Genomic DNA, 25,675 nt, shown 5'->3' on the forward strand with positions numbered 1-25,675 from the left:
GTGTTGGCTTCGTTGTCCAGCTCCAGAACGCCGCCTGCTATCCTGTTAAAGGCCAGCGAGAATTGTCCCTGTGTGGAATCAGCTTCTTGAATATGGGCAACACTGTGGCCAGAGGGGTCTTACTGGTGCCTCTGAGTCAGCCGCGTAATCGCCTCGATGTTCATCCGGGAGGCTGCCCATTCTCAACCCGGCGGTGATTCAGTTTAAGGATTCGGGCAAGTTCGGCGGTTATATATGCTGTAAAGTGTGAGCTACAGGGATTATAAGAACCGGTATCTTAACGTCATCTACGGAGTGCCGGACAATTACTACACCTAGCAGTGAACAGGAGGAATGACGTTTCACAGGAGAGGTAAACATGCCGCCAATTTGACCTGCTACCGTGAAGCTGGTGTCATTGTTTTGGTCATTTCATAAAGCCCCAGGACGATGCCTATCTGTACTGGACGTGGAAACAATTGGCGCACTTGAAGATAGAGGCCGTCGCATGGGTGCGTACAATGGGGTTAGAGCGGTGATCGGCCACATGAGCGAGACGAAGGTGCTGCAAAGGGATTAATAGAGTTGCAGCAATGAGTGGCGTAGGTTGATGCAACGTCCAGTGCGGCGACGGTTCTCTGTGCGCACGGTCCTTGCCTGCGAGACTGCGACGACCGTGCACCAAGCCAGGGCGTTTACATAACGGATCGAATTAATGCAAAAAAGAGCGTTTGAGGCACTTCCAGAGTTTCTAACTGCGGCGGGTAGCAGCAAAATAACTTTCGATCTATGCACAAATTGTACTTCAATTATCCTATTGGAGCAAACCGCGCAGGTTGTTGCTCGTCGGAGTCAACCAGGCCTTGCACGAGCCCGAACATGGCTCCCACGAATATCGCAGATGTAACCACGACTTCTGTGCCTTCTGGAGGAGGCTGCCTGGCTGGGATTGCCGGCACCACCCTGCGGGCGCAACTTTCAGGGCCCGTGTCGGTATGTGCTCATTTCTTGAAGCGATATTTAATAGCGACGAGGCTTCAAGCCCGCGGGCATGCCCCAAATGGGACACGAATAACCAGCGGTAGGGACAGGGCGGGAGCGCCTCGGTGGGCATAGCGATGAGGTGGGCCGTCAATTAAGTCCGAACAACTCACGGCCGAGTCGCGATTATAAGATGTATCCGGACCGTCAGCTGGTGTTCCTACGTCGCCTTCGGGCACTGGTCGGTTGCCGGAGCTCTCATGATGGTGGCCATCTCCTTGCTGCTGCCAGGTTCATTATCTCATTCCTTTCCACCTTCTCCTTTTGGTTTTCATTTGCGTTCGAGAGTGACGCGCAGTTCCTACCGATGCAAGGCACTTCAAGAACGAATAACGACTTTCTATCCTCGTTGCTTGAATGCAGAACCCAGAGCACCCATGCATATGGAGCGAGCTATTCTCCACACGCTCGCAGACCAGATGCTTGGCCATCGTTTGCAGGCAAAGTTTCGTTGATCACGGTGGGCCCGCTTTCTCAGTCTCCGGCCCACCTCCGTTCAGGACACCAGCTAGATGCCGCTCGAAATAGAGAGTCCAGCAGTGGATTTCTATGGAATTCAAAGAACACCAATGAGTCTAGAAAATCCACAGCTATTGCATATTATGATGTGAGGTGGATGCCGTGAAGGCCCTTTTTAATAGGTAGGTGCACGAAGGCGTACTCAAGAACGACCTCTTCCTTTTGGAAAGCCCCACTCTGCCGGGGTCCTCGCCTCGTGTGTTGGCGCTCACGATAGCCCAATTACAGATATGATCCAGCGTGTTCTATCTTTCAAGCATATCAATCGAAGCCGACGAATAATAAGAGGTGCTGGATGGAGGTTGCCATAGCAGCTGATTGGAGGGGGTGGGGGGGTTGAAATTGTAGATCGAGGGCTGGATGGCCCTGTCGGAATGGGGGTGAGAATGCGCAGTCTGGGAGGCCATCGGCAGCTTGATATAATGGCGGTGGGACAATAACTTGAGCTAGTGATTTCTCGGTGGGGACAATAGATGATTGGTCGAGAGTAGGCTTCTAACTTGAGAGGGTAAATGTACCTAGAAAGCCACTTTCCTATATTGCATTCTCTAATACCAAATCTATCTGGCCTTACTCCTCATCCATTCCCCCGCCGAACGAGATCTCCTGACCGTACTATAGTATAGTGTGCTATCTAAGACCGAATCTAGGCTCGAGTAGTACCCTATTGGGATTGCCAGGAACACCCGCGAACTCTTACCTAATAGTTCGCGACATATCTCAGCTAAACCGAACCAGCGGTAATGTTAGAGGGGAGAAGGGGGTCAGAATTAAGTTGAAATAAAAGGCTGAAGCTTCTCTACGGACTAATTGAGAACCATTGAGGTCAACTACGTTACTCCAATTAAGGTCAATCATGATACGCGTAACGGCTGGGGTTAAGTAGCTGAGCCCGGGTGATCCCCCGAGCCCAGCCGGGTCACTAAAGTTTAATGTGATAGCTCGTATAACGGAGAACAATGCGACGCGACAAGGGGGCACGCGGCAACGCGGGACGGGCGAGATAGACTTGTCGGCCATATGAAGTGAGGAGGACATAAGACGGCTAAGGGCAAATCCAGTCAATACGAGACCAATCCGATAACACGCGAGGGAGTACATCCCACCGTAAAGCAAAACGAACGCTAGCGCACGCTAGCTATGGATAGAGCGATGGGCAAGGAAAGTAGCGAAGTGAGGGCGGTAGAGGGGGGAGGAGGGATAGAGCGGGAGCCAGCAGCGAGAGTCTTTCTCTACGAACCCGCTCGGGTTTTAGTCTGCTTACACTGTAAAGCGGCTATCCGACCGGGCGAGAAGGTCACTGTGCACTTTCGGCGGAAGCACAAGTCGAAAGAGGACGAGCTACAGCGGATTATCCAGCTCGCGGCAGCTGCTGCAACGACAGTTGCTAGTACCGGTGGGCTTGTAGACCCATACATGGCAGATCTTCCGGCAGATGACAACACTCCTATCCAGCAGCTTGCGGTCCAGGAGGGGCTCTGCTGTAGCGAGTGTTGGTATCTCACAATAAGCCAGCAGCTCATGTCGCAGCACTGGATTGCGAACCAAGAAGACAGCAGTGCCGAGGATGGACGCCCACAGCACGATGGCCTCAGTAGCTGGACCGAGGTAGCGCTCCAGTTATTCTCGTCGGCTAGGCAGTTTAGACGGTACTGGATAGTCGACGCTCCGGTGCCAGGAGCACGACGTGGGGCTGGGACCGGATCCCGGACCGCAGGCGGGGCGGGAGTCACGACGACTGGGAGACCCACATAGCCGCGTACGAGGCTAGAATCACCGCCGAGGATGTGGAGCGTTGCCGAACGATCGATCACAAGCCCGGCATCGACTTCGAATCGCCATTAGGTACGCCACATGGGCTGGGCCGAGCATCTGGCCGGCAAGAATATGGCCGATCTAAGGCGAGCTGCAGAGCCCGGGCTGTCGGCTAGGAGAGGTAGCGAGGCTAAGCCTGCATGTACGCAAAACAGGCCCAGTCCACCTTCTTTGGGACTACTAGCGAACTAGGGTCTTGATTGCCGAATTGGGGTAGACATTGTGACTACGAAGGCCGGACGAGCTGTCTGTTCAGTGTCAGTGTGCAGAACATTCTAGACCAGCCCTTGTTTTTGGAACGCAACTGTGTCGGTCGATTCTTTCCGCATGCTGGCTCGCAACTCAATGGGAGCGCCTCCGACATCTAGTATTTTCTCTGTGCTCCTTGCGAACATTGGCTTGAGTGTCGTGCACAAACCTGGCTGTAGGCACGTTGAAGGACGACCAAACCCAGCTCGGATGGCCGACTTCCGTATTGGGATGGGCCTCGGCTCAGTGGGCGCAGCACTGACGGGATGGCCGAGACGTCAGTGTCAGTACGCTAAAAAGTGGCGCTACGGCAGGGGTGCTCCCGCACTCAGGCCAACCAACCATTGCGAACCCGTTGACCCCCTGAAGCCTTTATCTGCTGGGTCAGCTCCCCGTCTGCCAACTTCCACTTACACGTGCCAACCATCCGAACTGCTTGGCTTCATCTTCCTCTGCCGGCCCTGACGCTCCTTTTCCTCACGACAACCCGGTCCTCGCGAATGCCTCTTGTGCCCAACAGCAGCGCCAACATCGCCTCCAAGTGTGCCGACACACTGCTTTGCTGGCTGCGCACCCTCCCGCTGTGGGCCCTCGTCATTGCCCTCGTCCTCCTCGGCGCCCTGCGTTCCCGGCTCGTCGCCTTGTTCACCAGCCGGCGCAGCGAGTCTCGTCGAGTACCCAGCACAGGCGGCGGCGGCAGCGGCGGCGCTACACGCAAGACCAGCTAGATTCCTGACACGAGGACCACACACATACACAATCCGGGCTCGCGCAACACCAGGCCCTCACTCAACATGGCCTCCTCGGCAGGTGCGATGCGGCGCATCACGCGCGTCGCCGGCCCGGTCCTGGTCCCGGCGCTCGCGTACGGCGCATACAAGTCGACCTGGCGCTGCAGCTCAAGAAGTTCCTGACCGGTCCTGGGAAATGGAGTCAGCTGTTCGCGCTGGTGGTGCTATTGTTCAACTGGAAGAGCCTGCCGTTTGCGTGGAGTGTACGTTTGTCTCTCTCTCTCTGTTTCTCCCCTCCCGCCCGCCTTGCTCTTCCCCCGTACCGTTTTTCTTGAAAGAACTACAAACATGTCAACACCAGCCAAACCCCCCCACAAACAGGTCCGCGTCCTCGGCAACATGATCCAGCACTTCCTCGTCCGGCGCCCACACTCGCACTCGCCAGACAAGCTCTTCCACCCGGTCATCAGCACGACACACACCTCGCTCATGGAGGTCGACTACAACATCCACAAGTCCAACTCGACCTACTTTGCCGACCTGGACGTCAGCCGCACACACCTGGTCGCGCACCTGCTCGCAAAGGGGTGCCACCTGGCGGGGAACAACGCCAAGACCGGGCTCGTCCTGGACCCGACCACGGGCCGGCCGGCCAGGGGCAAGTTCGGGGTCATGCTGGGCTCCGTGTCGTGCTCCTTCAAGCGCGAGATCAGGCCGTTTGCCAGGTACGACATGTACTCGCGCGTGCTCGCCTGGGACAGGAAGTGGATGTACATTGTCACGCACTTTCTCGAGCCGGGCGTCGCTGGCGGCAGCGGCAAGCACGCGCCAGGCAAGCCACTCCCCGCCGGGTGGGAGAAGAAGGTCTACGCGACCGCCATCAGCAAGTACGTGTTCAAGATTGGCCGGCTGACCGTGCACCCAGCGGTCCTGATCGGCGCGAGTGGGCTCCTGCCGGAGCGGCCGGGCGGGTGGGTCACTGCTCCCCCGGAGGGCCAGGAGAGCAGCAGCAGCAACAGCAGCAGCAACAGCAGCAGCGGCGTGTCGACTCCTCCTGCCGGTGCTGGTGCTGCTGCCCAGAACGGCAGTGCGCCAGTAGTCGAGGAAGAGAAGGAGGCAAAGGTGCAGGCCAACGGCTCGGCAGACGCGACAGAGGGGACCAACGGCGCCGCCAAGCCCGCCGAGCCAGTCGCCGCTGCTCTGTCAACCACGGCAGAGAGCGAAGACACCTTCCGGGCGGCGGTAGATGGTGAGTGGGACTGGCGCCGCACCGAGGCCGAGCTGCAGCGCGGGCTGGCGTATGCGAGCCACTTTGCCGCGCTCGAGGGCTTGCACGGCGAGTTCCGCGGCACCGAGGAGGGCATGCTAGGCCGGTTCTCGCTGGGTTAGAGTTGAGGCTGAGGTTGAGGTTGAGTCTTGAGATGAGCTTGGTCGCAAGGGGTTCTCACTCACCCATTCTTTCACGAAAAAGGAGATTGTGCCGTGCCTCGTGGCAACAGAGCGACTTCTGTTTTCTTTCACTTGCGATGACAAGGCACACACCCGCAAATGGAATTTGTGTTTGTGTTGAGGCCCGTCGGGTCGGGTCGGTGTTGGCATACCCCGAGCTCAGCACGTCCATGTCCCCCTTCCGACGTCCTGTTCAGCTAGCTTGCATACCTAAGATTTCTGTCATAGAAAGAAGATGGGATGGGCGATTGATTTCATACACTCTGTATATACACTTTTTTGATGGCGGCAGAGGGTCGGATACAGAAGGCGCCAGACAGGACGCCGATAGACGAAGAGACACATCCCCGACTAGAATTACACATCGAGAGAAATGTTAGACCATTCATGATAGTTATGGCCTTTGAATGCGCGGATCTGGCTGTGTAGTGAGTATCGAGCGAGGATGGTCGGTCCCGGGCAGTTGTGCTCCTCTTGCTCTTGGCCTGCGCAGATGGCGATCTGACGAGCAATGATTATCCCCCCCCCCCCCCCCCCAAAAGACTTTTATAAGACGGAACTGGAAAGCCGGCCACAAGCCAAGCATCCGCTGGAAACGCGTTGTCATAGCTCGAGTGTTACAGCCAGACTTGTGGTTTCACGCCGATGACACAACGCAACTGAATAGTCGAGACCCCGTCTAAGCTACCAACACCGACCCGATATGCTGCGATGTACATGTACGTGATCCATGGTCAATGTGGGAGGGACAGGCACGATAAAATCTCGGATCACACACATCCTCGCATAGGACTAACGACAGTTCATTGTGACGCTACGTGAACACAAAAACGACAATAATGGGGGATATCTGAATAAGTAACCACAGCCCAACCGACTTTAGGCAGTCTTTTCTTGTACTGCTTCCGTCCATACAAGCAACCTTCATGTTGCCCATTCTCCAGCTTACACACTCTTCATGGCCTCGAAAATTTAGAGAGCCATGACGACAGCAGCAGCGGCCAGGCCGAGCGCGGCGCCGTTGCGGATGGCACCGGCAGGAGTCGCGGAGGGAGTCGAGGTGGTAGACTTTGTGGGGGTGGCGGAGGGGACGAGGTTGCCGAGAGAGCTGGTGGCGGCGCCGATGGCCGCGGTGGCGGAGCTGACCTTGCTGGAGACGGCATCGCCAACGGCGCCGGCGGCGACGGCAGCGCAGATCTTGGCAGAGATCTCGAAGGTGGCTGGATAGCAGTGGCAGTCAGTACTTTGCTTTTTTTTCGGGAGAGCCTGATAGAAAGAAAAGAGGCATGAGAAAACTCACCAGTCAGGTCAGAGACCTCAGTGCAGCTGGTGGCGACACACTGGGTGCCGGCAGCAGTAAGCTCCTCGACCTTGTTGCACTGGCAGACAAGGTCGGTGACGCCGCAGCCAACCGTGGCGGCAGCCTTCTGAATGCATGGCTGGGCGCACTTGGGGACGGAGGCGACGAGCTCCTGGAGGCTCTGGGCGGTCGCGGCGGCGACGAAGAAGGAGAGGACGACAGTCTTGATCTGCATGTTGGCGGTGTTGTGTGTGTGTGTGTGTGTTGGAAAGAGTGTCGAAGGAGTTTGTATGTGATTAAAGGCTTTGGCGAAACAAACAACTTTTGTTACAGGCTGACGAAAGTGATGATGACTTGAGAAACTGGAGAGAGAGACCAGGCGGGAAAGACGAGGAGGGCCGGGGACGCCCCTCGAGTTATATGGGATCTGGCGATCCGAATATGGTCACCATGCTCGTCCAAGCCTGGAAGTGTTTTCGACTCGAACTTCGAGACAACTCCACCAAGCCCACCTACGGGGATGTTGTCCCCTGGCAGCCGTAGCCCAGGGTCGGGAGCTTGAGGACCCGCCTCGCGGGTGTTCCTGCGCAGTGCGGCAGGGGTTGGACGCGTGAGGACCCCTGCATCGACCTCCAATGATGAGCAGTCCGTCGGTTGCTTGGACCTCGTGCTTGTCTCGTGGGTGCCATTGATGGCGATGCCAACGGGGAGCTAGCGGAGCGCCGCCTGGCAGTCCGGTGCCCAGCTCGACTCGTCGTCTTGGCAGCAAGATGGTGTTTCCCCATTGTTTTGCCATGGAGCTGATGATCGACAAGCCGACGGAGCCTGCTGCAGACGGTGCCGTGGAAAGTGGATGGACTGTACGAATGTGCCCCCCCCACCGATACGACGATGGACCTCACCCTCCGGTGCGGAGGACAAGCAACCATGGACGTTGCGAAAGGGGGGCTGCCGGGCTCAGGGCCGTTGGGGTTGTCGTAATAATTGAGAGTTTGGACGATCGCACTTGACAAGCCCAGTCGCGTGGGCAAGGGGCCTGCTGGAGCTTGTCCGTGATGACCATGTTGAAGGAAAACCGCCTGGATAACTCCACAGAGGTTTTTTTGAGGGGCGAGCTCCTCCAAATTCCCACCGTGCGCACCACCAGACCCAGGCAATCAAGCTTCATGCAGGGGCTGGCATCGTCGACCAGGGGTGTCCCTGGTAGCTCAGGAACATGGCTAAGGGGCACGCATCCCGGAGGCGTGCTTGAATCATGGCAGCATTGCGTAGTGTGGGGGAGGATAGAGGGAGGCGGCCTGGCTCTCGCTGCCGCGATTACTCAATGCATACCGTACTGTACCTTCAGGCTGATCCTCCGCAGTTGCTGTGTTTCACGACGGCGATCTTTGAGCTTCAATGTGAGAAGCACACGGCCCGTTGGTCGTGGCGGCTGTGACCGAGACCGGGCGAAACGGGGGCGGATGGAGGAGGGCAAGGGGGAAAAAGGTGGAAGAATGGATGGCGTGAGCACAGGGGCCCCAGATACGGGTCGGCCCAAGTTGCGTGCAGCTCGGCCGGCAGGGCAGGGCAGGGCAGCAAAACAGCACAAATGCCTTCAGGTACGCCGCTCATCATCAGTCACGCCTACTAATTACTGTCCTAGGTGCCCAAAATGCTCACCCCTGAGATCGCCACGGACGGACGACTTGACGCTGCTGACATGATCTTCCCTTTTGCTAGTCATGACCAGCGTGATACGCGCACAACCCACACCACTTTGCGCACAGCACGGACTGGCGCGCGCACACGCCTGCCCACTCACTCATCCTCGCTTTCCTCCGCTTCGGTGCTCGGATGATCCTTGCACCCATGGGGGGACTACAATACGCAGTAAATCATACAACCTGCTCGCTATTGCAATCGTGGGATCCGCATCTTCCCACCGGGACGGGCCCTTCCTCTTCATGTCTTGTTCTGTTTCAATGATGGGATCGCGACTTTGCAAGGTCATCCCCGTGCTCCGCTCCCGCTATACGGAGCACGCAGTATGTACAATGGCACCAACAAGCAAGACGGCTGTCCAGGGTTAATAGCCACTGCCCTGTCTGTCCATTGCTGAGGTGCGTCGTCTGCCGGCAGCCGAGAGCGGCACAGCACTGCCGAGCAGAGTCCCTCCCACCAGCGCAACGGCGCCTTCCGAACGCCTCCTCCTGGGCCATGACAACATAACTTCTGCCGAGAAAGGAGACTCAAAATCACGCCGGCGGGCTACTAGTGGTTGACCTAAGACAGGACTGGATAGCAACCTGCGTGGACAATTATTAGCATCTGTCAAATCAGCTTAGTAGCGCCGGCGCGGACCCTTTGTCTAGTTCGTGCAGGACCCCCCCCCCCCCCCCCATACTAAAACCTCCGAGCGGGCAGTCTGCCCACAGCCTAGGGCGTGATGGTCCAGTAATTACTGCATGGCCCCTTCGGAGCAAGATAATACAGCACAGGCAGAAGGGAGCTTTTGAACGAACCACGAGTGGCACAAGTGGAGAAAGCTGTTGTGGATACCTGTGCTGACCAGGTGACATGTCACCCAAGAAGTGTGCCAGGCGTGGCCATCCGAACTGGTTCGAAGCAGCAACATCCACAGCCGTCTTTATGATTCTTCATCTAAGTGTTGATTTGAGTCTGTATTGAATGAAAAGCAGCGCGACTTGGGATAGATAGAGTGGATCAGTCGCATGGCGATTTTCTTTCCTTTATAGCATCTACACACGGAATGATCCTTCATGATACACCAATGTCCTCAGCGAAGCAATCTAGCGAGAGACGAACTTCAGAGCAAGACACGCCAGAAAATGGACGTGTTTGGACCCCAAGTCCACTAGGAAGGACGCAGAGTCATGGAACTGATATACTATACCCGTCAAAGCAGACACCTTCTCTAAAGTTAATGAGCGAATAAACCTTAATATTCACAGAGATGCGCGTGCCTGGTGAAATCGCTTCCAGGACAGCGAGCGACCTGGTACGAGCCGAGATGGCCCTGTCATTGTGCTTTGTGCCAAGCTTTCCCCGCATATGGTGTCCTCCATGCCTGCACACACACTGCAACAGTGATCAGGGCAGGCAATTGGCTCGCTTGCACCATTTGCCTGAGAGAACAAGCCGTGATGCTACAATACGAACTTTGCGACTTCAGCAATCAATGACTGGGCAAATTGTCATGTGCACAGAGACTGACTGGACTCACGGCTTGCCTGCGGACCAGGGACCCAGACCATCGCCACCCTCCAGGTAGTAGTTCTTTTGATGCTTCTCCTCACCACAGTGACCAGCTCACTTTGTGCAAGCAGGGGTTTCACACCCAATTATGAACGGATGGACCGTGCGCACAGCGGGGAGTCGGGCAAGTGCCGCGTCCGCACCACCATCAGCCCAGCACCGTCATTTTCTCCGGAGAGCGCGATACGCGAGGGCCCAGGTAATGTCAATGCGGCATAAAGCCTGCCTCTCTGTCGTTAGCCCAATCCTCCCCCGGTCTTTTCCCAACAACAATATCAGACATCGGTATCGCCAGCACCAATAAACATCTGCTCCTTTTCGGTTTTTTCACGTGATAATCGGAGTCTCATCTCGTCTCGTTCGTCACCGCCACTGCATAGTGGGAAGCGACTTTCGGCTGCCTCTTTCCCACATTTCGGCCCGCACCGCTGAATGGGGATAATTCCCCAGGCAGCGGGGGGCGAAAAGCGAGAAGTGAGGTCCGAACTGGGGGGCCTTTGCGCAACGCGTCGTGAGTATTCGCCTGACTTATATGGTAGGCTTCGGTCAGGACTCGTTATTAGTCCCCGAACGCTTGTGCGCGACCACGCAGGACTCCCGAGCTGTTAGCTCCAACGGGGGTGGAATCGTTCCTGAAAGCTTATTATTGCGTTGGAAAAAGAGCTTAGGCCTCTCAACAATGGCGCGGTGGTAGTCTGCGACTAAGCGCCTCAACTGACCGTTCTTCCCCGCCACCACTTTCTGCATCCAGTACTGTGGCTTGCAGGAACCTGGGAACCTGCAGTGCTGGTTGGAGTGGGTGCGCGGAGCGAGGCCCGAAGCGAGAGTGGCTGCCCTCCCACTACTGCAGGGGCACACACACACACGCACACGCGCGCGCACACATCCACGTATAGTACAAAGGCACATGCGTGCGCGAGCGCCGAAGCGAGCTCGGGAGCCAAGAGGGTTCCTGGATCTTATCTGAGTTGTGATAAGACTTGCAGCAGGGATCGATACGGTGAGGTTGTATTGATGTGATGTTGCTGGTTGGCTCGCCGTCTTCGAGAAGGCGCAAGTCCCTGCTTTGGTGTGAACGCCTTGTCGGCGACCAGGCGCGCACGCATTGTCGGGCTGACAGGAAGGAGAGAGCAGAGTCGGAGGCGGCGCTCGTCCGGCTGGGCCAGAGCTTCGACCGTGAGATCGACCGGTGTAGCAGGCGGATCGGCCAGGTCCCCGTCGAGACGCTCTGCTGAGGAGCGAGCCGCGACCCGCACCGGCCATCGCCGTGGCCGTTTAGCGTTAAGCAGGAGGTACAGACGATGGAGAAGTCCCGAAGCTACTGGCGACGCTATCTCTGCTACTGCATACGGTTTTCCGGCTCGGCCGTGCGGAGGCGAGAAGGAAGCACCAGGTCCAGTTTACCGACGAGCAGTGGGCCGCTCTCGAGGCCGTCACGGAGGCACTCGATAGAACAAAGGAGAGCAGCTCCCGGGAGGGCAGCGACGACGACGACAACAGCGAATATCTAGACGAAGCCGTCTTTACGTTCTGTACTGCGTCACTAACACAGCAGATACTGATCTGGCCGTACGTAAATCCGCTACTACACTTGACTAAGGTAGTTCAAGTGTGAGTGAGAATGGTACTTAGATTGATCGCTGAAGTGTGAAGGTAAGGACTGTCTGGTCAAGGGAAACTGCCCGTCGTGGCACTGCACAGTTCCTTCATCGCACTGCGCAGTTCTCTGGTTGCACTGCGCAGTTCCTTCGTTGCACTGCGCAGTTCCTCCTGGTCTTGGCGCAGTGCCATGGTTCTGCTGACTCATCGCGTGTTCCTTATGTAAGCGTCTTCCTTTGTCGCCTGACCTGCCCTTGTCCCTGGCCCGTTCGTGCGACCTTCTTGTTTGTGCTGCCTGCAGCCCAAACACTCGACCCTGCTTGTTGGTCGTCACAGTGTGTTAGTTAAGTATTTCAGTGGAGGTCTAATTTTGGGACCTGTGGCTTTGCAGGCCTGCTTAGTTTGTACCTTGAAGGTACAGTCGCTAGCGAAATCGGCGGCCGCTTTTACTCACTGTCCAATTGTTTAGACCCGTTTTTGGGTCTCTTGACGCGAAATGTTCAGCATAGTCCAGCACAGTGCTTCACTGGCCTGCTGACCTACGCCGAAAGCAGGAAGAGCAAGCAAAGGCCTTTCCGCCTCGTGACAGGGGCTTGCACGTGGTCTTTTCACTGGCTTAACCATGACTTTAGGATACTAGAAAAGAGCTGAAGCGATAGAATCAATTGACGCAGCATTATTATAGTAATTAAGGCTACAGGTGGTTGTTCGTTCTTGTCAAGCCGACGTGCGGCTAGATGCACACATGCACACAGAGGCCAGGTAGGAGCAATGAACTGGCAGAAAACGTAGGTAGGCTCTTATTGCAAAGCTGAAGCTTGAAGGTTTCAAAGAGGCCCCTCGGCTCGAAACGCGAGGCGCGGCACAACATGGACGGTATCCATGTTGTGTACGCAGCCATGGACACGCGGGACAAGTTTCCATGGCCTGCCGACAAATTAGGTCTTCGATAGGACATCCTTTTCAGGGATCTTCATGAGCGCTTCACGGCTCACGAGATCGAGTGCATATGGCAGTATGCCAGCAATTCCGACTCCTTTGGCTGCAAGTGAGACATTCTCGTATTGCTGCAGCCTGAGATCGTGGCCGTATGGCCCCTCGAGCATCACCACATGCTTACGTCTGTCTTGCGATAGCAGTGGTGCGATCTGCCCGCGGGCCTGCATCAAGAGGAGCAGACTGGCTGCTGAAGCCGGAGAAGATTCTGGTCCGTCCCACCAGGCCACATTCATGGCATATCCGTGAAATGGCATAAGTGACCGGCCTATGTAGAGGTAAAAATAGCATCCGGGAAATACACGCGTTGGCCTTTCCGTGTCCCAACAGGAAGTTGAGGTACCGAAGATGGGGTCAACCCTCTGAGCCCTCAGGACTTTGACCGCGACGACCTTCTGTGGTAGGGTGGACAGCTTTGCCACAAACACCGATGCGCCTTTCGTCAAACCGGCACGGCGAAGACGCTGGATTGTGTACTCCGGCTGACCATTGTCGCTGATCTGCAGGACCCGGCCATCTTCACGCAGCGCGGAAGAACAATGAGCTGCAGGACTGGCGACTCGCGAGAGCTCAGGTTGTAAATGCCCCTGAAGCGTCACAGCCAGGGTGGCATATGAAGCTTGTGGTGATGGCAGAAGTGGTGCAATTAAAGGAGGGCACCGCTGGTGCGCGGACCACGGGGGGAAAGGTAGTGGCCAGGCGATTGGGTAATCCCCTGTTTGGGCCAAAAGGAAAGGACAAACAAGGCCGCAGCACCAGGCCATGGACAAGAGCGGGGGCTGCGAAGGAGTCATGGGCCGACTTACGTAAACATCTCATTATGTCAGCAAGACGGATATGTGGATATGGGATCACCAACATATCCAACGATCCATGGCCACCATGGAGTAACCACGATGAAAGACAAATGACTATATAGCTTGGAGGATTTCCTTGACCAGACAGTCATTACCTTTGTACTTCAGCGATCAATCTAAGTATCAGTTTCACCACACACTTGAACTAGTCACTCAATTGCCGAGACTGGTATCTCTCCCAAGAGACACGACAACCCATCGAGAGAGAGCGACAGCAGGAGTTAAGTGAGATTGCGAAGGCTTTACCTATCTTCCAGAACAGCAACCCCAGCGCCCTGCCAGACGGTTGACCCCGGAGGCAGGATCGTGACAATGTCCTACATGGGAATGAGAGGGACGTCGAGGGATGCACGGTCGGCATTACATATGTGGGGCATGTTGAACCCTGAAAACTGACTCAAATCCGGGGTGGAATAAGACAGTAGGGTTCCTTAACTAGGGAGCTTACCCTGCCCATCATTCAGGGCGGTAGTGACCGTCACTACCAGGGGCAAGTTGGGGTAGCGCCATAGTGAAGGCTGAGTCAGCGGGCTGGGGTTTAGCTCTAGTGGCGGCCACTACCATGACAGTCATTACCAGGGGAAACAAGGGGTGAGCGCCCCCTTGCCTCAAACCCTGGGACCCGGGGTAAGGACTAGGGGTTAAAGGGGGCTGCGCGAGGGAGTAATTGAGGGGAGAGAGTGAGAGAGGGAAGCAGGCGACACGTATTTCCTGCTTTGCAAAGTACGCTTCACTGGTTGAGCTGCAATACATTCGGCCGTGGCAATGACGACTACAAGCACCAGCGTATCGGCTATGGCAGTGCGCTACGAGTCTGACGGCGGCGTTACTGGGGGCCAGGTCGGTCTGCTAAGCTGGTCTGCGAGCAGCGGCGGCGGCAGTGGTAGCGGTAGTCTAGAGCACCGGGTCCTCATCTGCATGTCGTGTAAGGTCGGGATTCGGCCAGGCGACGGCGTACAGCTACACTTCTGGCGGATCCACCGTCTAAAGGGCGAGGTGATGCGACAGATCCTCGATTACAGCTGCACGGCCGAGCCGATCGCCGACCCGCAGGCCGTCCCGGTAGCCGCCGACGGTTCGCCTTACGTGCAGCAGCTGCCAATCGTCGACGGCCTCAGCTGCTCGGACTGCCGCTTCCTTACGACGAGCCGGAAGCTAATCAGGGTCCACCGCTCGCAGCCAGGACACGACAGTACCTGGAAGGAGGTACGACTTCAGAGCTTATCGCGAGGAAGCCGCGCTCGGTACTGGGTAGTCGAGCAAGTACAGGGTAGCATAGGACCTGACGGGACGACTAGCCTAAGGTCCACCGCCTCTGGCTCCCCTCAACGTCTACTAGCGGACTGTCTTGCGAGATACGAAGAAAGCCTGGCGGCCGAGCCCGAGGAGACACGCCGGATAGTTGATAGCCGGACAGGACCAAACTTCGAGTCAACCTGGGTTCGCGAGATGGGCTGGGAGGACGCGCCGGAGTTGGGAAGACCACCTTGTGCAAGAAGATTGTCCATGAATTCAAGCAAGGCACATGGGTCGAATGGAAGGAATTATTTGACCGCATCCTTTGGGTGCCTCTGCGAAACTTGAAGCTGGAAGAAAGACGCCGCGAGCCTGCGTACGACTTTACGCGTCTCTTCCGTCATGAGTATTTCTCTCTGCCGAACAACAGACCGGACCTCGCCAGAGAATTGTCCCGTGCTTTGGAGACCGAGAATCGCAAGACGCTATTTCTCCTCGACGGCCTGGACGAAGTATCCCAGGACCTGTCTGGCGACGACAGTATGTCCCGCTTCCTCAATGAACTTCTGAAGCAGCCGAACGTCATCATCACGTCCCGTCCATCCGCGAAGCCTCCGCCTGCCCTGGATCTCGAATTGGAAACGATTGGATTCTACCAGATCAAGTAAAAGCTTATATCGAAAGAGCCTTCACCAATCGAGACACGGGTAAAGTTGACTTGGAAAAGACTGAAAAGGTTCAATCATTCCTTCAAAGCCATTGGCTTATCCAAGGTCTCGTGCGAATCCCAATTCAGCTGGATGCGCTTTGTTACACCTGGGACGATTTCGATCCCGGGAGTGTGCCGGACACGATGACTGGCATGTACAAAGCTATCGAGCAGAAGTTGTGGAAGAAGGATGCCGTGCGGTTGGGCAAGACGCACAGCGGGCAACCCGTAACGGCTGCTCAGATTGGGACCTCAGACCCGAAGTTTCTCGTCGAGGATGAGATCTACTTCCTTGAACGCCTTGCTTTCACCGGACTGCATAACGATGTAATAGACTTTACGTCAGAGCATCGGGGCGCTATACCCAACAAGCTACTGCTCGATAAGACGCTTCCACAACTCTCCTTCTTGCGCACATCAGATCCATCACCAAACGTCAGGGACCGAGAATACCACTTTACACACCTGACCTTTCAGGAGTACTTTGCGGCGCGGTGTTTCGTACGACATTGGAAGGATGACAGCCAGCTCGAATATGTCTTCAAGAAGCAGAGCAATACCCAGTCTGATAGCCCGACGGATCCTGCCAAATTCTTTCGGAAACAAAAGTACTCAGCACGCTATGATGTCTTTTGGCGCTTCGTTGCCGGCTTGCTTGACGCCGAAAAGGACAATAAGACGCTCCAATTCTTCAAGATGATGGAGCAAGAACCACTTGACCTTTTGGGCCCTACGCATCAACGGCTAGTCATGCATTGCTTGAGTGAGGTGTCCGGTGACCTTAAAATCCGAGGGGACCTAGAAAACATGCTATCAAAGTGGCTGCTGTTTGAATGCCGATTCAGACAAAGCGCACTACTAGCAAGTGAGGTGGAATTCCCTGAGAAGGCGTTGGACGCTGTCTTACGTGAAGGGACCGATACAATGGTGATAATTCTGAAGTCGCTAGCAAGACGAGCCATACTTCCGCCGAGCATCCTCACAGCCATAGTAGCGCGGCTTGAGCATCAGAACAGGGATGTCGGCGGGCAGCAATTCAGGCCCTAGGAGGGCAGCGTAGGCTGCCGAACGAGATCCTCACAGCCATAGCAGCACGGCTTGAGGATCAGCACTGGGCTGTCCGGCTGGCAGCAATTCAGACCCTGGAAGGGCAGACTAAGCTATCGAAGGAGATCCTCACAGCCATAGCAGCGCAGCTTGAGGATAAGGACGGGGATGTCCGGCTGGCAGCAATTCAGACCCTGGAAGGGCAGACTAAGCTATCGAAGGAGATCCTCACAGCCATAGCAGCGCAGCTTGAGGATAAGGACGGGGATGTCCGGCTGGCAGCAATTCAGACCCTGGAAGGGCAGACTAAGCTATTGAAGGAGATCCTCACAGCCATAGCAGCGCAGCTTGAGGATAAGGACGGGGATGTCCGGCGGGCTGCTGGGCATATACTGCAGTTGCATATAATGTTTTACTACAGCCTTCTCGGCGGCCCTTACGCTGGTTCCTTATATAAGACCGCGCTCCGACAAAGCTTTGAGGAACAGCAGAGTTGGTATAAGTCTAGACCCCCCATTGCGACCAGTGCGCATCGCGACCAGGGGTCGCGTCGCGACGCGGTTGAGCACCCCACCATACATTTTCCCATATAAACCTGCTCAACCGCGTCGCACCGCGACCCGACCACCTGCATTGTGACCGTCAAAAAGGAAGCTATCGTCATGGTCGCAAAAGACTACCAATTGCGCGCCCTGCGCGCACTGGATGAAGTTGAGGCTGGCGTACCTGTCGCGACGGCTGCTAGACGACACGATGTCGACAGATCCTACCTACGTCGTCGCCTTGACGCGTGCCCAACCTTCAAGCAAAGGTACCAAGTCCGACAAACCCTCTCCGTGACCCAGGAGGATTATCTGGTCTCTTGGGCCCTCGACCAAGCAGCAATGGGCTATGCAGCTCCATTGAAGCAATTCAAGCACTTCGCGATGCGCCTGCTGGCTCTCGACAACCCCTCCGCACACCTCGGCAAGCACTGGTACCGACGCTTCATCCGCCGCAACCCGACCTTGAAGACCTCGAGATCACGACTTATTGAATACAAACGATACGACGGTGCCTCCAAGGCCAATATCGACATCTTCTTCGACCGCCTGACGTCATTGAAGGGCAAACGAGTACGGCCCGAGAACATATGGAACGTTGACGAGTGTGGCGTCGCGGAGGGCCTAGGTCACAATGGCTTCGTGGTCAGTGATGCCTTGCGCGACTTTACCTTGAAAAAGGACGGCGCCAGGAGCACCTGGATCACGATAATTGAGGCCATTTCTGCTGGCGGTGGCTTCATCCCTCCCCTTGTTATTTTTAAGGGCCAATCCGTGCAGCAGCAGTGGTTTCCCGACGTCGAACTTGACAGGTGGAAGCATTGGTGTTTTGACACATCACCAAACGGGTGGACCAGCAATGATATTGCTCTGAAATGGCTCAAGGAGGTATTTATTCCCAACACCAAGCCTACGGATTCTAGAGAGTGGCGATGCCTTCTTCTCGACGGCCACAAGTCGCACGCAACAGAGGAATTTATGACGGAGTGCTTCATCAATAAAATCTGGCTGATTTACCTCCCGGCTCATACCTCACATGTTCTTCAGCCACTCGATGTGGGCGTGTTCTCGGCGGTGAAGGACCACTATCGTCAAGCGGTCGCGGAGGTTGCATATAACACTATGAACGAGTCCCCAGGCAAGCGGGAGTTCCTTGAAGCATACCAAATTGCGCGCAAAAGAAAGCTCAATAAGGAGAACATCTTAGGAGGCTTCAAAGGCACAGGGGTGTGGCCTCACAATCGGTTGAAGGCGCTGGGTTCCCGCTTCGTGATGCGGGACTATGAGGAGGTACGGGAGGCCCAGCAGAATCCCCAAAATCGGGCCCAAACGACGGTTTTAGAGCCAGATTTTTTGACGCCCTTGTGCGCAATTGACGTCAAAACACCAAAAACATCTCGCGATGTCTATAAAATGCATAGGGAGTTGGTAAAGTGTGGTGTACCTTTAGGGGCGGCGACCTGCAGGAAGCTCTTCAACAAGGTCGGGAAGGCAATCGACACTTCGAACATCGCGCGCACCACCGCAGAACACCAAAAAGACCGTCTCCAAGCTGCATTAGATGCTTCAAAGCCTGCTAAACGCCGCAGAGTCGATCCGGATCCCAATAAACAGTTTGTTCAGGTCGTAAACGTGGAGCGCGCAAAGAGGCAATTGCAGCTCGAGATGGGGGCGGACTTCAGCACGGATGACGACACCGACAGCAGCGACGACGAGGTAGAGATCATTGAAGACGACAGTGACGAGGAGAGCTGCATTGAGGTGCGGATCAATTGATTTGAAGCCTTTTTAACGAATGCTTGTTCAGTTATTGCAGAGTGACCATGTGGTCGGTGATGCCCTCATGCGCAGGTTGGGGGGTGGTCGCCATGCGCACTGGTCGCAATGGGGGGTCTAGACTTAGGCTTTAGAGCAACTAGCCTAGTGCCGTACGACCCAAATTATATGATTTCGTAGCTAGATGTAACGTTTCATACGCTAACACCGCTAGGTTCCTCTACTAGACCACCACCTCCTTAGGTTTCAACGACGCCGAATGACCCAATTGAGGCCGAATCGTAGATAGAGTACATCAAAAATCGCATCATATAACACCAGAATAGCTCTCCGTTATCTATTATTGAGAGCCTACGGTAGCTTAATAAAGGAATCACAATGATAGTACACGAGTAGACCCTTATACGCCATAACCTCGCCGAACTTCGAGATACAAACGACCGCCTTGGCCGCCGTCGTCGTACGAAAAGGAAACAACTATAGAAAGGAGAGCCCCTAACGATTAATCAGGCAAAAGATTTGAAGGCTCAAATCGACGCGACGGAGCAGTTAAGGGCGGAAACGAGTTAGAATACTAGTCGTACGAGGAGGCCAGAAACGCACGCGCGACGATATAGCGTCTACGGCGAGCCCGGCTATAATACTCGTACGTGTCAGAAAGTTATATCTGCCTCTGAAGAAGAGGATTCCTCATAGTTTCAATTGATTTAGGGCGTTATGGTTGAATTATCTTACACATTGTCGTACGGGTGCCTGGAAGGTGGCTCACTCACTTGTGGATTACGTTATACAGTACATTAAAGTCAACTGCCCGGTATTCACCAACGCCGCTTTTTATACTGGATTCTAGAGCCTTTTGTCTCAAGGGCTAACTTAGTTGCGTTTAGAAGGATTCGAATGTCTTTTCGGCCCTCGCATGTGTAATCAACGGGGCGGCTGTCAACATAATCCCTTGCGCGCAGTGCCTGTAAGCTACCAGGAAGTTCTAATAGAACTTTTAGGCACTCTTCGTGATCGTTCATCACTGCGTACGTAATTGCGCTTCTCCCGTAAGCATCCAGGTAAAGTATCTTGCAAAAGCACTGGGTTTGGCCTTTCTCTTTACAATTCTTTTTGCAGTACAGCTGGATTCAGGTTTAGCGTCCCGACGTCCAGCTCGGAGAATAAGAGAAAGTGGAGCCGTGGACAGTGCACAAGAATCGTGATTAAGTATCATATTATGTAAGACCTTACCAGTCGCCAGTTCAGGCGCACATAGCTATGACTCACAAATTCCCGTCCAGCTCCACAATCCGCCAGAATCTCTCAAGCCCCGCCCCCCTCGCTTTCAAGATCTTCACATGCTCCACAATCAAAAAGACCGAAGGAGCTCGAAGCTGCTCTCGGCGCCTCTGGGAACCTTAATCGAGTGCTCAAAATGTTCGATTCATGCACTGACGCCACATTTGAGGAAGACTATGCCGATGATGATGACGAACCTTTCTACGACATTATACAGTTAGATGATATTCATTCTGAACAAGGCTCTAACCCGGCATGGCTGGCGGTTAAGCACGTACTACAGAATACTGAGAAACAGGTCCTTGACTTGGTGCAGAAGTATCAGCAAGAACTGGACACGATGAAGATCAGCTTTGAATTCGAGCATCTGGAGAAAGAATTACACATAAAACGAGACTTCAGGTTCAACAAAAGTATCCTACTCGAGAATTTGAGAGGGAGGCTCAGGCAGCTAGGTGTTGCACGAACTGGTTATGTCACGACGCTATTTGGTCCAATACAACCCAAGAAACAGTGGATAGTTCAGGAGACAGATCGTCATCTATATTCAGCCGAGGAGATCAAATATATCCAGGACATGGCAAGAAACGAGCGGTGGAAGGCAGAAATGGGGTATTATTAGATCTAATAGCTATCATACAGGGTTCAGTCCATCTTATTCTTAATATTTTCAGCCAAGTTCCGGGTGCCGAGAATTACCATGAGCATGTTCAGCTATATTAAATTAGTCACTTGAAAAGTCTGGTGATGCAGTGTTGCCCCTCATGCTCTGCACCGCCCTAACTTCCACCCTATGTGACACCATGACCTAGTGCCCCAAATACCGCCGACCTTTACAATGTGCGCCTACGGGTTGCTGTGTGGCTCGAGTAGCTCTTTTAGATTAGATAAAATGGGTTGATACGGTGTTATGACCAGTCTACGGACACGGCACATTAAAATGTTGTGAACGTCTGTCTCGAGCACTGCAATCACCTTTCGACCCCCACAGAGGGTTTTTACCCAAGGGCCCCGCCGCAGGGTCGAGATTGGCACCATCCAGCCGCCAGCAAGCTCAACCTTACTGGATGCAGCAAAGCAAGGGTAGTCAGATCTGTTGTAGGTTGACATGGATCTTTTGGCCGTGCCGGACTTGTACTGCTCATCACTGCTTCCCACTTGACTCAACTGGCTTCACGCGAGTATTGAACCCATCCATGAGATCAGCCTGACAGGCGAGGAACACTGGGCTTTCCATGTTATACTTTAGGACACCGGGATCCTTGAAGGTATTCTGCATCTGCTTGTCATGAGCGTTGCAAAGGCTGAGCAGATAATGCTTTCCCCATCTTAAGAAATACTCGTCCTTGGATAGAGCCATCTGAACAGGCGGCCTGACGGAATAGGTCTCTCCCACAGCCACTGCCGCCCTATTAGGCATATCATAATAAATATGCCTTACCAATTCGATGCCATGGTCGTCGCGAAGCGATACCAGGTGCATAGCGTCTTCGGACGCACTGAACTGTTAATGGCCCCGGATCGGACCACTGAGCCTAGAAAAAGGCCATTCGAATATTGTAACGTTAGTGGGGTACATTACGGAGTGAGTGGGAGCCGTTGGCGCACAAACCATAACTCTCCCCGACCACGCAAGAGTCCCAAGAGCGTTGGGCGTACCATCGTACGCCTGACCAGATTCAATATCCGCGGGCTGAAACAGAGGAGATTCACTCTCAGCCGGTCTGTTACGCTACCGAAACCCGGCAGTTGGATCGAATGTTCGTGGTCGGATGCACTGGACGAAGGAATGGCTGCCTACCGAGGTAGGATCGTAACCGCCCAATTCCGAAAGGCTATCGGACGGACAATCTGTACGGCGGCATGCCTGGAATGAATCACATGGCTCCGAGGCAGGACACAGGGCAAACGCCAGTTTGGGAGGCAGAACACGGGGCAAACGCCCGTTTAGGAGGCGGGCACCGGCAATTCAGCTTCCACGTTTCAAGTTCCATGACTTTCAGCAGCCAAGCTTTTCAGGGTACTACGACTCCATTTCCAACACCCCGTTTAGGAGGCGGGCACCGGCAATTCAGCTTCCACGTTTCAAGTTCCATGACTTTCAGCAGCCAAGCTTTTCAGGGTACTACGACTCCATTTCCAACACCTGACTCAATGGAGAAAAAAAGTAAGGTAGACATCTCGCATCAGAAATCTACTTTCTTGTGGTCATTCAAGCTACACTGCAACTCTCACCTACGCAATTCACATATCAGCTTCTATATCGACTCTTCCTCAAGTACAACGGTGCTTGAACATCGCTCAACATGGACTTTGGGCATAATATTCGCCGCGTTTCCATTCTTGCCTTTCTTCTGGCGCTTCAATTCATAGTCCCCGTCGACGCTGCGCCTGCCTTCACCGACGTCAAGGGCACCACCGGGCAGACTGCCGCCGCCCAGTTTCTCGACCTACGACAGGACATTCCAGGCCCTCTGGCCAAGTTTCCCAGAAGGCCCCTGAACACGCTACTGAGGATGTTCAGCAGTCTGCCCGCGGGTGAACGAGCTCTTGACGCGACACGGAAGCTTTTAACCCCGCTACAACAGGGTCTGGCCAAAGCAGTCGGTATCGAAACGACCAGGGACGACATGGCGCAGAATGCTCCTTGCTCTGATGTAACCGTCATATTCGCTCGAGGCACAACCGAGCCGGGCAACGTTGGCTTGGTGACGGGGCCACCGTTTCTCGATGCTTTATCCGAGCAACTCGCCGGGAGGTCCCTCAGTGTCCAGGGTGTTGAGTATCCCGCGACGTTTGCCGGGTTCAACAAGAACGGCACAGAAGGTGTACCGAGCATGTGCGTAGTGCATTCATTAGCTGTTGGGGTGATGGAAGAAAATCACTAACTGATTAGGACCGCCTTTATCAACCAAGCCGTCACCAGTTGCCCCAACACCAAGATTATCATGTCTGGCTACTCTCAGGGCGCTCTGGTTGTCCGTAGTACTGCCGATTCGCTGCCTGCGGACACTATGTCGAAGATCAACTCGGTGGTGACGTTTGGGGACCCGCGAAACCAGACTCCTATCACTGGCGGCGAGGGCAAGACGATGGTGGTCTGCCTCCCGGACGATGCCGTCTGTAGCGGCGGATTCATCAACATTGCTCATCTGACCTACGGCTCCGAAGCACCTGCAGCTGCCCAGTTTGTGGTAGAACAGGCTGCTAGAGCATAGAAACCGTCACGGAATGAACACAGGGGCGGCCAGGAAGACCGCGCATGGGACGCCCTGGCAGCCAATCACTCACGGATCAATCAAGGAAGGATGACGGGTGTGGAAGGCTTGGCATCGTGGGGAGCCCATAGGGCGACGGGCACCCACAGTATGTCGAAGGTCAGTTTTGTAGGGTGGGTAATCCGATTACCCACCAAGATCCGTTGTCGGCCCCAACACCCACCTGTGACGGCCCGACCAACAGGGGACGATTGTTTGGACAAGCAAAAAGGACACACACAACTAGGCCGCAGGATCAGGCCAAGGACAAGGGCGGATCATGCGGCAGGGCAAGTCACAGGTTTCTTATGTAAGCACGATAAGGATAAGGAACGGGTACGGTACCACCGGTCATACATGAACTGCATGACCGTCGTAGGTGCCAAGACCGACGGTCACGGACGAACCGCCATGACCGTCAGAAGGACAAGACATGACCACAGTGAAGGACAAAGGATATATGGACACGATGGATCTCCTAGACAGACAGTCATTACCTTTGTACTTCAGCGATCAATCTAAGTATCATTCTCACCCATCACTTGGACTAGTCACTCAATTGATTGAGAGTGGTAGAGGCACGGCAACCATCGAGAGAGAAACGATATTCGACAGTTGTGATATTGCGACAGCTTTACCTACTTCCAGAACAGCAACCCCAAAGCCCAGTCCTCGGTTGACCCTGAGGGCCGGATCGTGACATAGTTCTAGCCCCCGGAATCTACTTAGTCCCTCCAGGTTCAAACCCGAGGGGGATTCTACTCATCCACAGAAAGTCTTGCAATACAGGAGATCTCGTTAAAATTGTTCTACAGGGTAGGGACAACGGGCACCTCCTTTTTTAGCCGTAGGCTCTTAGTAGGGCTGTACAGGAGGGGCAGGGGGCTTCTTGACGCAGGAGCTAAGCGCTAGCCACGTTTATCACAGGGGGCTAGGAGCCGGAACACAGAGAGCACACGACTAGGGGCTTACAGGTGCACGAAGCCTGTAGCCAGCTAGGCGGACCCCAAGGGCTGCCAGGGGGACCAGACCTGGATTGACCTGAGCGGGATTCGAACCCACAAGCTAAACCACCCGCACAGCCCTGCTCAAGGCAAGCTGACTTTTGGTGTGGCGCCAACCAGGTGCATAGCCACTACAGCATCGGGCCATGCGGAATAATTAGTTCCCGAATAACAAGTCATTGCATTGTTGTAACCAGTTCCACAATTGTATTACTTGGAGAAGACCCTGCGAAGCAAACCTGATACCCTGTTGAAGTAGAAGCTAGCCTCGAATCTTTCGTACCAACTGAACATCCAATGGTTGATTCTAGTACATCAGCTTCTTCTCCGGAGTAACCTGTTTTGTGCCGGACGACGACTGAGAATCGAGATTACCTTTAGCTACATCCAAATAAGTGGAGGCGCTATCATAACATCTAAGCGTGGGACTAAACGAGACTTCGCGTCTACTTCAGAACAGATGCTCGTAGAACGTAACTTGTACATTGCTGCTAAGGAAGACTCGAGCGGGCAGCCATCAATTTGCCAACAGGTGTACGCGACCTTTCGCTGCCAGGTCCACCCTGCCACGTGGAGCAATACTGCTGGTAGGACAGGAAGACCAAGAAGCGATACCGCTTAAGAACACACCACTTGAAGGCATTGATTGTGCATGTTAAGCAGGGTGCCGATGTTCCCAACAGCCTTCGTGAGTAGTTGTTCGCTGAGGACCAGCAGCGTTCAGAAGAACAGCAGCGAAGAGCAACATCTCGAGCCTGTTGCCCACCAGTGAACATCGCCCACCAATGAACATCACAAATATCATACCAAATGCCGGTACCTCTCCTGCTCCGGAATTCGCGGCTGTTTCTGCTACTACATCAGGCCATTGTTATCTGCCGTTTCTCTCGAGATACCCGGCCCCCGAGACACCGCAGTGAAGGACCACTGCAACAGGCATTGTCTACAAGTGGAACGCCTATCCATTAAGCAGGAGTTCCAGAATATCTATCTCGTCATGATGGAACGTTGTCTTGACCTTGAGCAAGTG

At 54.6% G+C, this 25,675-nt stretch overlaps 8 protein-coding genes across 8 annotated transcripts; 7 read left to right on the forward strand and 1 right to left on the reverse strand.

The window, feature by feature from the left end:
* Nucleotides 1-2,748: 2,748 nt before the first annotated feature.
* Nucleotides 2,749-3,015, forward strand: B0I36DRAFT_224651 (uncharacterized protein; the record flags this gene model as incomplete). The annotated part of the gene is made up of 1 exon (XM_046149056.1): nucleotides 2,749-3,015. A coding segment is annotated over one exon (267 nt), but the record flags the coding sequence as incomplete, so codon positions are not given.
* A 1,462-nt stretch (nucleotides 3,016-4,477) lies between these two features.
* On the forward strand, nucleotides 4,478-5,880 carry B0I36DRAFT_57619 (uncharacterized protein). Its single transcript, XM_046163045.1, has 2 exons — nucleotides 4,478-4,597; nucleotides 4,716-5,880. Exon 2 carries the CDS (start codon nucleotides 4,734-4,736, stop codon nucleotides 5,721-5,723), a length of 990 nt encoding a protein of 329 aa, XP_046004138.1. The 5' UTR covers nucleotides 4,478-4,597; nucleotides 4,716-4,733; the 3' UTR covers nucleotides 5,724-5,880.
* A 6,746-nt stretch (nucleotides 5,881-12,626) lies between these two features.
* Nucleotides 12,627-13,643, reverse strand: B0I36DRAFT_341756 (uncharacterized protein). The gene has a single exon (XM_046156031.1). The coding sequence runs from the start codon at nucleotides 13,191-13,193 to the stop codon at nucleotides 12,879-12,881; it is 315 nt and encodes a 104-aa protein (XP_046004139.1). The 5' UTR covers nucleotides 13,194-13,643; the 3' UTR covers nucleotides 12,627-12,878.
* A 945-nt stretch (nucleotides 13,644-14,588) lies between these two features.
* B0I36DRAFT_257483 (uncharacterized protein) lies at nucleotides 14,589-15,377 on the forward strand (the record flags this gene model as incomplete). The annotated part of the gene is made up of 1 exon (XM_046151018.1): nucleotides 14,589-15,377. The coding sequence occupies one exon, from the start codon at nucleotides 14,589-14,591 to the stop codon at nucleotides 15,375-15,377; it is 789 nt and encodes a 262-aa protein (XP_046004140.1).
* A 194-nt stretch (nucleotides 15,378-15,571) lies between these two features.
* B0I36DRAFT_426095 (uncharacterized protein) lies at nucleotides 15,572-16,729 on the forward strand (the record flags this gene model as incomplete). Its single annotated transcript, XM_046162374.1, has 3 exons — nucleotides 15,572-15,693; nucleotides 15,714-16,485; nucleotides 16,688-16,729. The coding sequence occupies 3 exons, from the start codon at nucleotides 15,572-15,574 to the stop codon at nucleotides 16,727-16,729; spliced, it is 936 nt and encodes a 311-aa protein (XP_046004141.1).
* A 25-nt stretch (nucleotides 16,730-16,754) lies between these two features.
* On the forward strand, nucleotides 16,755-17,378 carry B0I36DRAFT_257582 (armadillo-type protein; the record flags this gene model as incomplete). Its single annotated transcript, XM_046151026.1, has 1 exon — nucleotides 16,755-17,378. A coding segment is annotated over one exon (624 nt), but the record flags the coding sequence as incomplete, so codon positions are not given.
* Nucleotides 17,379-20,435: 3,057 nt separating this feature from the next.
* B0I36DRAFT_341764 (uncharacterized protein) lies at nucleotides 20,436-21,113 on the forward strand. The gene has a single exon (XM_046156032.1). It carries the CDS (start codon nucleotides 20,521-20,523, stop codon nucleotides 21,004-21,006), a length of 486 nt encoding a protein of 161 aa, XP_046004143.1. The 5' UTR covers nucleotides 20,436-20,520; the 3' UTR covers nucleotides 21,007-21,113.
* Nucleotides 21,114-22,900: 1,787 nt separating this feature from the next.
* B0I36DRAFT_257434 (cutinase) lies at nucleotides 22,901-23,602 on the forward strand (the record flags this gene model as incomplete). The annotated part of the gene is made up of 2 exons (XM_046151014.1): nucleotides 22,901-23,223; nucleotides 23,281-23,602. 2 exons carry the CDS (start codon nucleotides 22,901-22,903, stop codon nucleotides 23,600-23,602), a joined length of 645 nt encoding a protein of 214 aa, XP_046004144.1.
* Between the last annotated feature and the right edge of the window lie 2,073 nt (nucleotides 23,603-25,675).

This window comes from Microdochium trichocladiopsis (genome assembly GCF_020744255.1).
Source record: "Microdochium trichocladiopsis strain MPI-CAGE-CH-0230 chromosome Unknown B0I36scaffold_17, whole genome shotgun sequence".
Lineage (NCBI taxonomy): Eukaryota > Fungi > Ascomycota > Sordariomycetes > Xylariales > Microdochiaceae > Microdochium > Microdochium trichocladiopsis.